Source organism: Triturus cristatus, chromosome 6, assembly GCF_964204655.1.
Source record: "Triturus cristatus chromosome 6, aTriCri1.1, whole genome shotgun sequence".
Taxonomy (NCBI): Eukaryota; Metazoa; Chordata; class Amphibia; order Caudata; family Salamandridae; genus Triturus; species Triturus cristatus.
The window spans coordinates 1,330,218,111-1,330,235,001 of NC_140589.1; the positions used below are offsets into that span (position 1 = coordinate 1,330,218,111).

At 44.5% G+C, this 16,891-nt stretch overlaps 1 protein-coding gene across 1 annotated transcript in view; it reads right to left on the reverse strand.

The window, feature by feature from the left end:
- Window positions 1-14,908, reverse strand: part of PYGB (glycogen phosphorylase B) — a 567,212-nt gene extending 552,304 nt beyond the window's left edge. Inside the window, exon 1 of the mRNA XM_085612338.1 lies at window positions 14,473-14,908. Within this exon, the coding sequence (XP_085468464.1) occupies window positions 14,473-14,715 (243 nt within the window). The 5' untranslated portion in view covers window positions 14,716-14,908. The remainder of the gene's footprint in view (window positions 1-14,472) is intronic.
- Window positions 14,909-16,891: the final 1,983 nt, after the last annotated feature.

A 16,891-nucleotide genomic window follows, 5' to 3' on the forward strand; every position in this document is an offset into this window, starting at 1 on the left:
ATACAATTACTATGCTATGTAGGCAAGCACTGAGTCTGCTCATAGATTCTCGTTTCCACAGTCTGAGCTGGTAGTCACTTTTAATTGTAGTTTTAAGATTTGTAGATCTGCCCGCAGGAACATTTTAGCTGTCTTGCCAACCTCATGTTTTCAGTCATAAAAATGCATATCTATCTATCTATCCATCTATCTATCCATCCAGCCATCCATCTAGGGTTGCAACTAGACCCAAACTTCGAGGTAGGGATGGGGGGAGAACTAACAGATTGGCCAATGGAGACGGGACTAACACCACAAGAAATGGGGCAGAGTTATCCTTAGAGCCAATACCTGAAAATACAGTGATAAATTATGCATTAGCATTTTAAACATTGGTCTAACCCTATACATTTACAGCAGTTATCAATGTTTATAGGCTGCGGACAGAGCTTCTACAGATTTAAATACACAGCACTTTGGACCCAGTTTTCGCAAAGTTATTTCAAGACAAAGCACCTTTTTGCCAATTTTCCAAACATTCCTACTGTGGAATGACAATAAGTTTGTGAAATGTTTTTAATTCCATCTGCAGAAAGATGTAACTGATGACCAAAGAGACGTTTTCAGTCTGCTCATCAGGACATTGCAACATAAACTTGTTTGAAACCACATATGTGCGGGGGCGAAGCTTGGTCAGTAAGATTGGGGGGGGGGGGGGGGGGGCTTCAGATTTCCCAACCATCATGCTGGCATATAATGTTAAAATACATTATATGACAAGCAGGGCGCATGACTGGGGCTTAAAAGGCAGATGAGAGAGGAATACTGATTAATGTATGTATGTATGTATGTATTGACATTTGTAGAGCGCACTGCAACCCTACGGGCATCCTGGCGCTGGTGACACAGTGAAGAGAATGAGTCCAAAGGAGTTATGCTCTGGGGAAGAGCCAGGTCTTGAGCTGCTTACGGAACAATGTCAATTCCTGGATCTGTCTTAACTCTAAAGGAAGACTGTTCCACAGACGGGCGGCTGCAACGCTAAAAGCTCGACCCCCCAGGGTGGATCTCTTCATCTTAGGAATCCTAGCCATCCTGGCTGCCGAAGAACGCAGGCTACGCGTGGGAGTATACCAGCTAAAAAAGATGTTGCAGTGGTCCAGGGCCAAGCCCATGAAGAGCTTTAAAAACTAAGCACAAAGATTTAAACAGAATTCTCTGTTGCACAGGAAGCCAATGAAGCTCAGATAGTGCCTTAGTGCTAGAAGCTATGCGTGGTCTCAAAAGGGCGAGTTTTGCAGCAGCTGCCTGGATACGTTGAAGTCGCCGGATCAGATAGCCAGGAGACTCGAGCAGCAGGGCGTTACAGTAGTCCAAGCAAATAAGAATGGTACAGCGAACCACTGTTCCTCTAACATGGGAAGGAAGCAGTGGTAAGATTCTACGTAATAGGAGTACTTAATGAGAGAAATACAAAGATTTTGTAAAATATTTCTTTTTAGGTATTTCAAAGCAGAGATGAGTGAGAGTGTAAGTGTTTTTGTCAGAGTATGAATGCAAAAATGCAAGGTGAAACCCGACAGACACCCCAATATACCCGACTGGAAGCACCTGTCCCCAACTATTCATCTGAAAATAAATTTATTGGTGGGGTGTAAAAGCCCAAACACCCCCCGAAGCAACGCCCCTGCACTAGACCTTAATGAGTTAACGCACCTGACTTCAGAAAGTGTGACTGTCAAGTCTCAGGTCTGATTCCTAATGCATCTTCCATTCCTGCTGAGTTTGAATCAGTTGGCAATATTGCCGCCTGGCAATTTTTAGTAGCCGATATTGAGCAGTTCTCAAATGAGATGACAGAGGTACGCCTATGCAGGAGGCCATCAGGCCTAAAGAACTGACAAAAACGTAGTTCTCATGTAATAACTTTGCTACATATGGTCTCCATAATGCTTGTCCCTAAATGTCTTTACTAATTATAGCAATTAGCCAGTCCTGGGGAGAGAATGAGGCAACCTTGAATGGGGCACAAGAGAGACACCAAGCAGAAAACATGGTCTCAGTTTGTCATTGTAACACTGCAACATGTAGTGAACAAAGTAATGTTTTGATTGTGCAACGCGTTTGCAATGGAACCTCTTATACACTATATCAAGATGGTGCTGCTTTTGACAGAGCCAGGCTCACTTTCACAGCAGAATAAGATTTTTACAAGCATTTTGCTGCCAACTACACTAGTATGATGAGTCGGAACACTTAATTTAAACACAAGGAAAGTGTAGGTGTACAGAGTCTAAATTGACACTATTCTTGTGAAAAACCACACAAGCCATACAATAAAGAAAACTCAACATCTATATTACACTTCACTCTGATCCTACAGACGTTTGCTTAAGGCGGAAGAGGTATGCCTCTGGCTAGGCATAAATGATATGCTCAGCCTTCACATAATTGAGCTATGTCTCAGTGTACCCACAGGTCAGGCTGCAGGCCCCTGGGCTATTTCTCAGGTGACAAAGCGTCATCACCAGAGGACAAGAGCCACTACCCAACATTTCTACACAATTTCTCCTAAAGTTGTCAAGGCCCTGTATTTAGGATGAGTTAAGTTGTTACTTATAAAGCGCAACAAACACCCCAAGTCATCTTTGCACTAAACTAACATCAGAAAATGTATGAAGATGATCAATAAAACAGATTAATGTAAACAGCCTTCCCAAACATAGAATGACTTTACACAGGTGAAGACGGAGTACATTCCAAACAGATGAAGCAACAAAAGAGAAGGAATATATCTCTCTACACCCCATCAAGTTCTTCTTAATCAGGGGACTGTTGGTAGGAGGAAAGAGCTACAATGAAGAGATTGTTTATTCTTGGAAACAAATGCATAAGCGGCAAGGGGATTGTTTCATTATCAGTGGAGGCTCTTCCGCTATGGTGGAGGAGCGTCTCCTACCTGCCAGCAGCCAAAACATAAAAAGATAATGAACCTGTGATTATTTTTATTTTTCTCTGTAGTGTAGTCTAGGGGGCGGGCCGTGGAGATTACAGTCATAGGGGGAGTGGTAGCTGCACTGGTTGTCAGTGTGCATGACAGTTTGGCTGGCCGTCTCAGGACGGCCAAACCGTCATGCGCACTGAAGCTCTCTTCAACCCTAGCTGTGTCGACGGGTTGGTGAGAGTAGGCACAGTCTCCCCCCCCAAACAAAACGATGGATTTAGGCCCAGATCTCTGTACTGGGGTGAATATTTGACATTGTTCATCATATTATCGATCAATTGTTCTTTTTGCATTTGTCATCCTGAGTCGGACAAGTATGCCCAAACATGAGTCCCGTGCTCTTCAAGCTAGCCTGGCTGATGAGGGGTGAAACCCCGAAACTGTTCCTAGGATGTTTGTTTCCAGTCCAGGGAGGACCTGGCTTGGCAGTTCAGGCTTGACTGTTCCCATGGGTAGCAGGGTCAAGAAAGTTCTGCATATGGCTGGGTTTAAACTGGAATGGCATGGGGAGTAAAAAAAACAATAGATTTAGGCCCATATCTCTGGACTTGGGTCAATGTTTGACATTGTTCAGCTTTCAGCCACCCAGTCTACCTGAGAGCGCAAATCCATGGCGCTCAGGCCAATCATGATGCTGTTCTCATGCAGCGTAAGAATTGGCCCAGGGGATTATGGGAGCCATAGAGGAGCGTCAAACAGGTAAGTTCTTTTATTATTATTTTTGCTTTGGTTGTCCGTCCCCAGTCTCCCCTCTCCCCCTGCCCACCACTTTGCCCAGAAACCAGCCACTATTGTTCATAATAGACTCTATGTGCAAGGCATAGTGCTTTTTCGTGAATCCTGTGCACCTGTATGGATATCATCATGATAGAAGCACAAAGACCGATTTGGAGACTAAGGCCATGATTTTATGTTATGTAGTGTTTGGGCGATAATTAGTGCACATGGTAATACTACTGACCTAGTGTGGGATAGTTAATGGGTAACATAGTTAGCTTCTCTTGAGTTCCCGAACTCAGAATAAAGCATAATAAGTGGAATCAATGCTTACCTCATCAATTTCTGCATCTTTTGCATTTCATTTTTAGCCTTTTATTGTGATATATTTCCTCAGCCTTTATCTGGGGAAATCTGTCAGGAGAAAATTACAGAATGTGGAAAATGATGCACGACTCAGAATTTGTATCTCTGGGCTAACATTCCACTGTCGCTGTATCAGAATTTAAAACACAACTTTGAATCGGTGGCTGAATAAAATATAAAGGTTTATAAAAGGCAGGGATAGGCTATATATATTATTTTGCCTGGCTCTATATTGCCATTATTAGGGACTTGCAGTGCTGTAGGGTTGAGTATATTGTATTGTACTTGTATTTATACAGTACTTCAAACTCATAATGAGTCACCAAAGCGTTTTGCAAAAGGGAGACACGCTAATCTGTGGAGTGCCATAGATGGAACCCTACGTATTTCTCATATGGCCTATATGAGGAGCTTTTTATGTCATGTATGAGGACCAGAGAAATGCTCTTAAGTCTTGTGGCTATGCGTCTGTGTAAATTAAAAGACAAAATGAATGAGAAATCTATTACAAGGATTTTGCCTGCTGGGTTTACCAGCTGGTAAAATGTCATTCTTTGTTCCCACAGCCAGTAAATCCTGAATAGGAACACTGGGCCTCTTATAATAGTGTTATACAGAATTCCACAAGGGAATTCCGCTCCGTGCAGACGTGAATCTGAATGTCACTGCACAGAAAAATACGCATTTGCAATGCAATCGGTCTCACCTTTGAGGCCTTATAAGTATTTAGCCACGTGGCACATTTTCTGCAGCTGAAGGGCAGTAGTGGTTCGATCGGGATGCGGAGAAGTTAAATAGTCCTCTAAAACAGCCATGCTGGTTTTCTAAAGAGCCAAATAAAGAAAGGACAAAATCAGGTTCAATTTACTAGGCGATTTGAAACAATTTCAAAAGGCCAGTGGGTTTATTCCCACAGAATCGGTACTTCATACTCAAGAGCTGCCGTCTAGGTACAGCCATGCTACATGAAGGACAGCATGCAGCACATGAAAGGGTGTGTTTCTCACTAAAGAACACAGAAAGTAGACATGTTAACAAACAAGCAACAGCACGGGTATACAATGGGGGAGTTGGACTGGGCAAGCATTGACCTGGGCAGGAGGGATGGACGCAGGGGGAGGATGGGTGGAGCAACAACGAGGGAGGGCTTGGGAATAAAAACGGGCAAGCGAAATTGGGGGTGGTGAGGGGTTTCATCTGGAAAGCAAAATGGATTGGCGGGGGAAGCAATAATGCCATGAGAGGAAAAAACATCCCGCAAACTGCAACTGGAAGTAAAAATACAACCGTCTGAAATGACGTTTCAGCTGGACAAAAAACATACTTACAAATGCACACTCGTTTTCTGATTGGTGAATGCTTGTCAGTCACCAATTGGAATTCAATGACACGCCCTTTGACGTGAGATTGTTCGGAATTATAGCACATTGAGACTGCATTCTTTATCCACACAGTATTATTCGAATGCGCCGCCTTGTTTCTGGAGCCAGAGAGGAATGAAGGGATATTGGAGCTCACAGCACGCCCAATGTTAGGCAGAAACAGAAAATGTTAGAAAACGTACCACTTAGAAAATTAAAACGATCCATGCACAAAGGGGAGTAGGAGGGGCTGCAATGGCTCATGCGCTTGGCAGCGTTTCACGGAAACCCGTCGGACGGTAGGATGGAAATAAAACAAGAGGGACTGGGTGGGGATGGCTGCAATGGCTCATACGCTTGGCAGCGCTCCAAGGAAATCTGTCAGAGTTTAGGTTGTAAATAAATAAAATGTGCACAAACACAAAGGGAAAAAGCCTTCAGAGAAAGGATGCCTGTTGCAGGCCAATACTCCAGGGGAGGAGCATGACACAAGAAGGTGGGACACAGAAGGCAAAAAAAACATTGAGAAGAAGGCTTTTGCGAGTGACACTCTCCTTAACCAGTCAGCAGCCAGGAGCGGAATGAAAGCACACATACTGAATATAGCATGTCTTCCAGACAGCACTGTCTAGGCTTGACCTAACGAGACTCATATGTATCCTGTTCAGTGACATTTACATCTCATACATTTTTTTAATGCAATCTGGTTCTCATATACCGCACTCGAATGTCCCTGGGCCAAGTTTGTGCTATGTAAAGCTGCAAAAATATGTTTTTAAAAAATCTTCTATTTTTTCCATTCCTCTCTCCCATCATGCTGTTTCCCGTCTAAGACAGCTGACTCCTTCCTTTTGACCTTTAATTTGTCCTGCGTTGCTCACAGTTTCCTGTGTCTGTCCCTCAACTCTCTCTTTTGTTTCCCTCTCAGCTCTCCTTCCCTTCAATTACACGTGCGTTACACAATAGGAATAGGGAAAAAGGTACAGGGAATGAGATTTTGATTGCTACTGTCAAAGCTGGACCTGTTCTGTGATGGAGGCGAAGTTTGCACTACTACTGACAATATCTGAAACTTTAGGACCAAAATGAGCTATTTTTAGGTAGAGCCTAGTGGCAGTGCGCATGCGCTGCTCGCTCGGCGAGACTGCTGTAGTAGAGTATGGGAGAGAAGCTGCGCCCACCCTCCTCCCATATTTTTAATTGGCTTGTGTCATTGTCTTTCGTAAATGCTGCCTTCGGATTCGTTAATAGGCTTGTTAGTCCCTACTTAGTACGGCCTTGTCTTCATTTGTACCCTCCCATGGCGACTGGCCCTTTTACTCAAGTTGTTACACGGGACCTGTTAGTTAGTCTGTAAGCACTATTTACTTTATTGAGTTTCTCTTACTGCAGGCCGGGCATGCGTTGCTTCAGCTGAAACCGCTTGTGTTTTTTTAAGCAGCGCGGCTGCCCCTGTAACATGGAAACCTGCTTTCAATCACTTTAACCCAGCATTATCTCGTGTCTGTTTCAAGCCCCCAAGGAAAATGGATTTATAAATGATTAGCGAATTAAGTCATGTGAATTCCAAGTAGCACTTAATCCTGTGCTAATGGGCTGAAGCTGACAACAGCTCATCTGTGTTACATGTCATGTGTACTAAAGCCACCAGACTGGTTGTTTTCAAAAGCCTGTTTTATTAACAACAATACCACCACCACCAATAACACCACCACCACCAATCCCACCACCATCAATACCACCAGCATGAATACCACCACCTATACCAATGCCACCACCACCACCAATACCATCACCAACAACACCAACACCACCACCAATACCATCACCAACAACACCATCAATACCACCACCAATGCCACTACCACCACCAATACCACTACCACCTACACCACAAATATCACCACCAATACCACCACCACCAATACCACCACCACCAATACACTACCAATACTACCACCATCAATACCACCACCACCAATATCAATACCACTACCAATACCACCACCAATACCATCACCAACAACACCACCAACACCACCACCAATACCACTACCACCAATAACACCACCACCAATACCACTACCACCAACACCAACAATATCACCACCAGCAATACCACCACCAATGCCACCACCAATACCACTACCACCACCACCAATACTACCACCACCAATACCACCACTACCAATAGGACCACCAATCCAATACCACCACCACCAATACCACCACCAATACTGCCAATAGGACCACCAATCCAATACCACCAACACCAATGACACCACCAATACTGCCAGTAATACCACAACCACCACCAATACCACAACCAATATCACCACCATCAATACCACCACCAGTACCAACACTAATACCACCACCACCAATACCACCACCACCACCAATACCACTACCACCAATATCACTACCAATACTACCACCACCAGCACCACCACCAATACCACCACCAGTACCACCACCACCAATATCAATACCACTACCAATACCACCACTAATACCACCACCAATACCATCACCAACAACACCACCAACACCACCACCAATACCACCACCACCAATACCAGTACCACCACCAATACCACCACCACCAATATCAATACCACTACCAATATCACCACCACCACCAATACCACCTCAACCAATACCACCACCACCACTACCAATAGGACCACCAATCCAATACCACCACCACCAATACCACCACCAATACTGCCACAGGACTACCAATCCAATACCACCACCACCAATAACACCACCAATACTGCCACAACCACCACCAATACCACAACCAATATCACCACCATCAATACCACCACCACCAGTACCAACACTAATACCACCACCACCACTACAACCACCATCAATACCAATAACACCACCACCAAAATCAATACCACCACTACCAATACCACCAATACCCAAACCACCACCAATACCAATACCACCACCACCAATACCCCACCACCACCAATACCACCACCAATACCAATACCACCAATACCAATACCACCACCAATTAAGCCACCACCAATACCACCAACACCATCACCACCAATACCCTGCCACCAATACTACCACCACCACGCGTAATGCCACCAATACCACCACCAATACCAGTACCACCACCACCAATACCACCGCCACCAATACCAATACCGCCACCACCAATACCAATACCACCACCAATACCAATACCACCACCAATACCAGCACCACCTATGCCACCACCACCAATACCACCACCACAATACCAGCACCACCAATACCAATACCACCCCCACCAATAGCAATACCGCCACCACCAATACCACCACCACCACCACCGCCACCAATACCACCACCACAAATACCACCACCTCAGCTCCTCTCGCTCACTAGTAATAGCAGGGAAACTTTACGAGGCCGGAGCTGCAGCCGAGACCATCCCTCCCTCCATGCCTGCCATAAAGCACAGCCCACCCTGCACCAGGAGGTGAAGCCAGGGCCCTACTACAGCTGGAGTGTTTTTTCTTAGGCCAAAGATAGCAATGACATTATGCAATGCCACACTGCACACTCAAATCACGGAGACAACAGCTCATCTGTGTTACATGTCATGTGTACTAAAGCCACCAGACTGGTTGTTTTCAAAAGCCTGTTTTATTAACAACAATACCACCACCACCAATAACACCACCACCACCAATCCCACCACCATCAATACCACCAGCATGAATACCACCACCTATACCAATGCCACCACCACCACCAATACCATCACCAACAACACCAACACCACCACCAATACCATCACCAACAACACCATCAATACCACCACCAATGCCACTACCACCACCAATACCACTACCACCTACACCACAAATATCACCACCAATACCACCACCACCAACACCACCACCACCAATACACTACCAATACTACCACCATCAATACCACCACCACCAATATCAATACCACTACCAATACCACCACCACCAATACCATCACCAACAACACCACCAACACCACCACCAATACCACTACCACCAATAACACCACCACCAATACCACTACCACCAACACCAACAATATCACCACCAGCAATACCACCACCAATGCCACCACCAATACCACTACCACCACCACCAATACTACCACCACCAATACCACCACTACCAATAGGACCACCAATCCAATACCACCACCACCAATACCACCACCAATACTGCCAATAGGACCACCAATCCAATACCACCAACACCAATAACACCACCAATACTGCCAGTAATACCACAACCACCACCAATACCACAACCAATATCACCACCATCAATACCACCACCACCAGTACCAACACTAATACCACCACCACCAATACCACCATCACCACCAATACCACTACCACCAATATCACTACCAATACTACCACCAGCACCACCACCAATACCACCACCAGTACCACCACCACCAATATCAATACCACTACCAATACCACCACTAATACCACCACCAATATCACCACCAATACCATCACCAACAACACCACCAACACCACCACCAATACCACCACCAATACCAGTACCACCACCAATACCACCACCACCAATATCAATACCACTACCAATATCACCACCACCACCAATACAAACTCAACCAATACCACCACCACCACTACCAATAGGACCACCAATCCAATACCACCACCACCAATACCACCACCAATACTGCCACAGGACCACCAATCCAATACCACCACCACCAATAACACCACCAATACTGCCACAACCACCACCAATACCACAACCAATATCACCACCATCAATACCACCACCACCAGTACCAACACTAATACCACCACCACCACTACAACCACCATCAATACCAATAACACCACCACCAAAATCAATACCACCACTACCAATACCACCAATACCCAAACCACCACCAATACCAATACCACCACCACCAATACCCCACCACCACCAATACCACCACCACCAATACCACCAATACCAATACCACCACCAATTAAGCTACCACCAATACCACCAACACCATCACCACCAATACCCCGCCACCAATACTACCACCACCACGCGTAATGCCACCAATACCACCACCAATACCAGTACCACCACCACCAATACCACCGCCACCAATACCAATACCGCCACCACCAATACCAATACCACCACCAATACCAATACCACCACCAATACCAGCACCACCTATGCCACCACCACCAATACCACCACCACAATACCAGCACCACCAATACCAATACCACCACCACCAATAGCAATACCGCCACCACCAATACCACCACCACCACCACCGCCACCAATACCACCACCACAAATACCACCACCTCAGCTCCTCTCGCTCACTAGTAATAGCAGGGAAACTTTACGAGGCCGGAGCTGCAGCCGAGACCATCCCTCCCTCCATGCCTGCCATAAAGCACAGCCCACCCTGCACCAGGAGGTGAAGCCAGGGCCCTACTACAGCTGGAGTGTTTTTTCTTAGGCCAAAGATAGCAATGACATTATGCAATGCCACACTGCACACTCAAATCACGGAGAGGGCAGGAAATAGCCCCCCTCCCGCTCTTCCTGCAGAGCCGCGACAGTGTAATCACAGAGCGAAAGGTGTTGAAGCGCTTTGTTAATGTTCATAGCTCGGATCATAAGTTAACTCTCACTTCACAGTTTGTGTCTGTGTAATTTACAACACTTACACATCTTCTTCAGTGCACTATTTATCACTACTTTGAAGATATCGCTGGCCGGTCTCTTCCTCTGAGATTTACACTCTAACAAATGGCCGAAAAGGCACTTAATTGAAATGCAATAGGTCTCGCATTTGCAAGAGTTTATGCTATTAGTATTGTAAATGGCAATGCCTTTTATTTGTTTTAAAACCCAAAACATAAATAAAAGGCATTGTCATTTTACAATGCCAATAGCTCAAACTTGCACAAATGCGAGATCTATTGCATTGCAAATGCTTGTTTTATATCTCACCAGCCGTAACAAAATGGGCAGCACTGAAATATTAGTGCAACATTACTAACAAAATGAGCAGAGTTGACCAATGTCACCAACACCCGCTATCCTCAATATGCAAGCCTGACAGGTTAACACATTCAGGACAGGAGAATCAGGCCTATTCAGTAAGACTCTTTGCTTTGATATAACATACAATCACATTTGAAACATTTTGGTCGGAAATCCAACAACAAGATCTCTTGACTTGCATTTCCTCCCTTCAGGTTTTCTTGGCATAGCAGGAATTACCCGACATGAGTGCTGTGTTCCTTTAGCAATATCTGTAAAAACTATAGCTTTTTGGACAATTTCTTACAGAAATTGCGCTAGAAAATGTGCCAGTCCCAATTTTGGGGGGAAATCATAAACTCAAACCAATCAACAGACCAGCGACAGCACATGCAAGCAGCCATAAATTCATAAGTAAGAAAATCCTTAAAAACGTCTTTTTTTATGATACATTATCTTCTCCTTGCACACATTTCCTTATGATAACAAACAACTGCCTGAATTCTGACAGGACTTGGGTACACGCCGGCTAGTAGCATAGTGGAATGCAAAACAATGTGTTGTCCAAAGAAACCCAGCTCAGGGCTTAATTTGAGCTGACGGTAGCACTCGTTTTTGGGTACCGACACTTATTTTTCTTCCAAAAACCTTGATCCAGAGCAAGAGAGAGAAAGAACCACAAAGGGGGGGAAGAAGGAGCAGAATAAACAATGGGAGAAAGCAGGAATGACAAGAAGCAGCAAGATGAGGCAGCGAGTGCCTGGAGGTGGATTAAAGAGGCTTGGGGCAGAATGAAAATAATTCGGTACCACAACCTTCAATAGGGCGGGTCGCAGGTGTCTGAACAAAACGTTGGGCCCAGACCTTATTTTTATTTTATTTCCAAACGAAGCACTGCCAGTGAGTCTTAATCAACTTTATTAAGGACTGAATATATCTGAAGCACAGAACCTCGTCTCCAAATCCTTGGGTTTGTTGTGGTGCATGGCAGTGGAATTTATTTGTCTCATTTCATCTTTGATATTTATCTGCAAGTTCTCTTGAGCAAAAAAATGACTAAAGGTCAAGAAAAGTGATAGGAGCAGACAACGCTGGAAATGCTGGTTAGGCTGTGCGCGAATCCTTCTAAAGTGCCAAATATTGCTAAAAACAGCTTAACTTAGTCGCATAACTGGCCGTGACAGACCTGTGCCAATGCTCTGCAGGGCACCAGGCTGCAAGGTGACTTCTTGGGTTTGAGATACTGTTCAGCAATAGCCAATGGCAGAAATGCACAGTTATTTAAGACTACTTTCAGCTGGGCAGCAACTACGCTCAAACAGGTGCAAAAGAAAACAGATCAGTGGAATAACACATCTATTATACAGATTTCCCAGTGTAACACAACAATCCTTCAGAAGTGTAGAAAGTGAACAAATGAGATTTACACTGGAGGCTATTTGTTCTGTGAAGACATATATCCTATTATAAAAGGTCCATGTCTAATTTCATTATTATAGCCGAGTTATTATATCTCTAGTCACTTGTGATAAGAATATGATGTAGCTGCTCAACTGTAATGACTTTTAACTCCTGCAGTTTAAACTGTTTTTTTATTCTTCTGTTCTGTTTTTCTCAAATAAACAGCGAACAGCAGAAAGGAAATATTAGGCCAACAGGTTTACTTTTTGCACGCTATGGGGCATTACAAGAAAAACAATCACTCTGAACGTTTCAACACATTCTGAGATTCAGCATTTTTTAATCCGACTTTTATTAAACTTATTATAATACCTTTTTTTTAAACAAATTACTAACAGCTTTTTTTTTTTAGTGTGTTCAATTTTTCACTTGAGATTCCACTTTTATACCTCGTATCTCCAACCTTGCTATTTCTTTCATACAAAAGAGCAAGACAATAATGATTTAATGTGTTTGTGGGAAAGGGGATGGTGTGACCAGGTATTACAAGGAATAAAAGGCCCTCTTACTATACGTGAAAATAATAATGCAAGTCACTCAAGTTTCATCGCCTTATAAAACTCGACCTTCGGTTTCCTCCGCCTATATGTACACGGAACTCCTCTGTGACATGCACAAGCTTATTTTTTATCCCTTTCTTTATATATTTTTAGAAATTGTCAACATATTTAACACATCGATTCAGGCATTGCATCAGTACGTACAAGTCTCGCTATGATATTCTGATATAAATAATATTTGCAGCTAGTATTTCATATCTTCAAATGATAGTTTTTATGTTCCTCTTCTTTCTCGTTTCAGTATGTATATTTGATTACCTAGTACAACAGCTAATGTCCAATCTGAAGCAACAGAATCTAGCTGAAACCGTCTAAAAGCTAGTTAACTGGAATTAACAGCAAGGGCGGTGACCACAGAGTAGGCCATATCCAGGCGATGACAAGGCACACATCCAGGTAATCACCTGGCACTGCATCATGTTAACGCCCATTAAAGCATGTTTTGAATGAGAAACATTTGCATAAAATACGCTGTACTCATTTGCCATCGATGGTATCGAAGTAACGTTATTAGTCTGCATGTTTCTTTAATATACTTTCGTCCTTTAAAAAAATATATATTTATTTTATCACTCAAATACAAAAGGGAGCTAAGGGAATTATTAAATCATTAAAATAATAAATATGGAACCCCATATGCATTGTAGAAAGTTTAAATAAGTACAAAAAGACATACAAACGAAGCATTGATTTCATTTATGAAAGCCAAGAATACATACAGAACAGGTGTGTAATATCCAATACAATAAATATAACAATAACAACACACATTAATGAATAAAAAATATTAAACAACAAGAATATAGTTAAAAAAAATATATTAAAAACAAAAATTCCCATTTTTATTCAAGGGCGAACAAAACGAATGTAACCATGTATAAACCTGCACCCGTATGTTTCGTATATAGATAAGAGCTTTATGGCCCACAGGGCTCTTGAGTCGATGTGGGGTGGTGAGAGGGGCGGCTCACCTTGGGGTCCTTCTCGTAGTAATACTGCTGCGTGCGGATCCAGCGGCCCACCAGGTGGTCCCTGACGGTGTGCGCGAGGGCGAAGTAGTAATCCCGGGGGGTGGAGACGTTGCGGTCCTTGACCAGGGTGAAGTGCAGGTGGCGGTTGAAGCTCTTCCTGACCTCGGTCACGTCGCCCAGGCCGGCGAGGCCGCGCACGCTTATCTGCTTCCTCTTCTCGCTGTCCGTCAGAGGGGTGGCCATGGCTGTCTGTCCGCGGAGGGTATCCTGTCTGCCGTTACTCCAGTGCTCGCGCTGCGTCTGCGGACCCGGGATGCTCTGCCCCTGCTGAAGAGGGGATGAAGGGGCGGAGCCTGCGCGCCGGGGACACTGCGACAGGTGGAGGGAGGGAGGGCGAGGACGCGCAGCCAGCCGTGCAACAACAACGGAAGCAACAGTGCACCGCGGCCATCCGAGCCCCTCTGCTCTCATATCCTTCCCCACCTACAGAACTCGCCCGCTAGGAACTGGAGTATGAAAGTTCGCCACATTGCAATTTAATCTATATAGATTGCCTAATTATAGAGCTATCGTCTTCACAGTGTAAAGGCCGAAACAGTAGACGATGGAGTGGCGATTCTAGGATCACACAATAAGGTTAAACGAGAATTCTTAGCGCGATTCAGGGTGGGAGTCACGTCGCCTAAACATTCTTTACGTGGAATGAAGAAGGTGAGGAATCTCTTAAAGAGATACATACGCCAAATAAGAGTAAATAAGAACACTTTCCCCGAGGCGAGCCTACGTAATTTAAGGGTGTGGATTAAAACATGTAAGCAAAATTATTCTGCGCTTCACAAAACGTGCCAACTTATCAGCATTTGGCTGCCCGTCAGTGAGTTTTTTGTTATTGCACCCAGAAATGTCACACAACAGGGTACAAGTCCTAACAAGCATTTGCAATGCAATAGGTCTCGCATTTTCGAGATTTTGAGATATTGGTATTGTAAATGACAATGCCTTTTATTTTTTATGTTTTGAAAACCTGCAAGCAACGACTATAAGTACAAAGTGCACATAAATAAAAGCCATTGTCATTTACAATGCCAATAGGTCAAAGTTTCGAAAATGCGAGATTTATTGCATTGGAATGCTTGGGTGTAATGACAAAAGCAGCTAAATACAAGTTGGTTGGAATACTACTCTAAACACAGATTTTGAGCATATCTGTTTTTAAGCCACACTCTTAATTACATTGGCAACGCCCCTTTGAGAGACCCTGCCCCCCCAGTTATTTCATCCCACTGAAAGCCCTGTTTAGACATGTAGAAATAGTGAAGATAAACAAACACTGAGCAGAATTATAACCAGAAAACAGAGCGATTTGAGGGATTGAAAGTGCGGGAAGCCAAAATTCTATACCAGGACCAGAGGCGAGGATTATGCTGTCTCAATTTCTTTACTGACTCACAGCAGCCAATGAAAAAACAGTAACATTTAGTAAAAACTTCATTTTCCATGAGGCTTTGAACCACGCCTCCTGTAACGACCAATAATCACACATTACATACTACAAAATAATGAGACACCATCTTGGCTTCCTCTGCTGCTCCGCTGTCAAGATAAGTGCCTCATTATTTTGTCTTTGACCCAATTTGCCTTTATTGGTATTTCGTTGTTGTGTTAATGCTTAATGTTTATACTGCATACTGATTGTAGCTTACTAGTTGTGGCTTAGCGGCGGCGACACGCGCGCCTTCATTTGGACTTTCACTGCCGTATCACAGTGCGTGTTGCGCTGTTTTCGTTTTTAACTTTAAATTATTGCCCCCCCGCCGCTCCGACTCCCGCGCGGAGCCGAGCAGCATTAGTTTAATAGGCGCTATCGGGATCTGGCCCCTCCTGCGAAGGAGCGAGACGCACGCTGAAGACCCGACTGGAGTCTGTGCGTGCGTCTCGGGAGCCTGCACGCGCCAGTGTGTGCGTGAGGCCCCGACTGACAGAGCTGGTGTGACGCCTTCTCCCGGGATGAATAGGGATCCCACACGCCGGCAGACGGTGGAGCCGGTACCGGGGCTTGATTTTTATAGCGCTTGTCACTGCATGGCATGCACAGTTAACCCTTACCTGTAAATAGCCCAGGAGTGGCAGAAACAAATTTTTTGAGGCCCTGAGCCCGATTAGGCAGTCAGGGGCCAACCCCTCTGTTAGTCCTATCGGCCAGGAGCACTTTTGGTACCTTTTGGCCCACTTTGCTCCAGCTTTTTGCTCCTACCTGATGCCCAGGGTCTGGGGACCTTATTGGGCTGTATAATTAAGCTTCCCTCTGCGGACCTGAGTTTTCTATCACTTATAGAGCTGAGATGTCAGACGTGAAGTCTACCAGGAAGAGGTTGTTGCATGTGAGGACCCCGAGGATGCAGGGTACTACTACGATGAG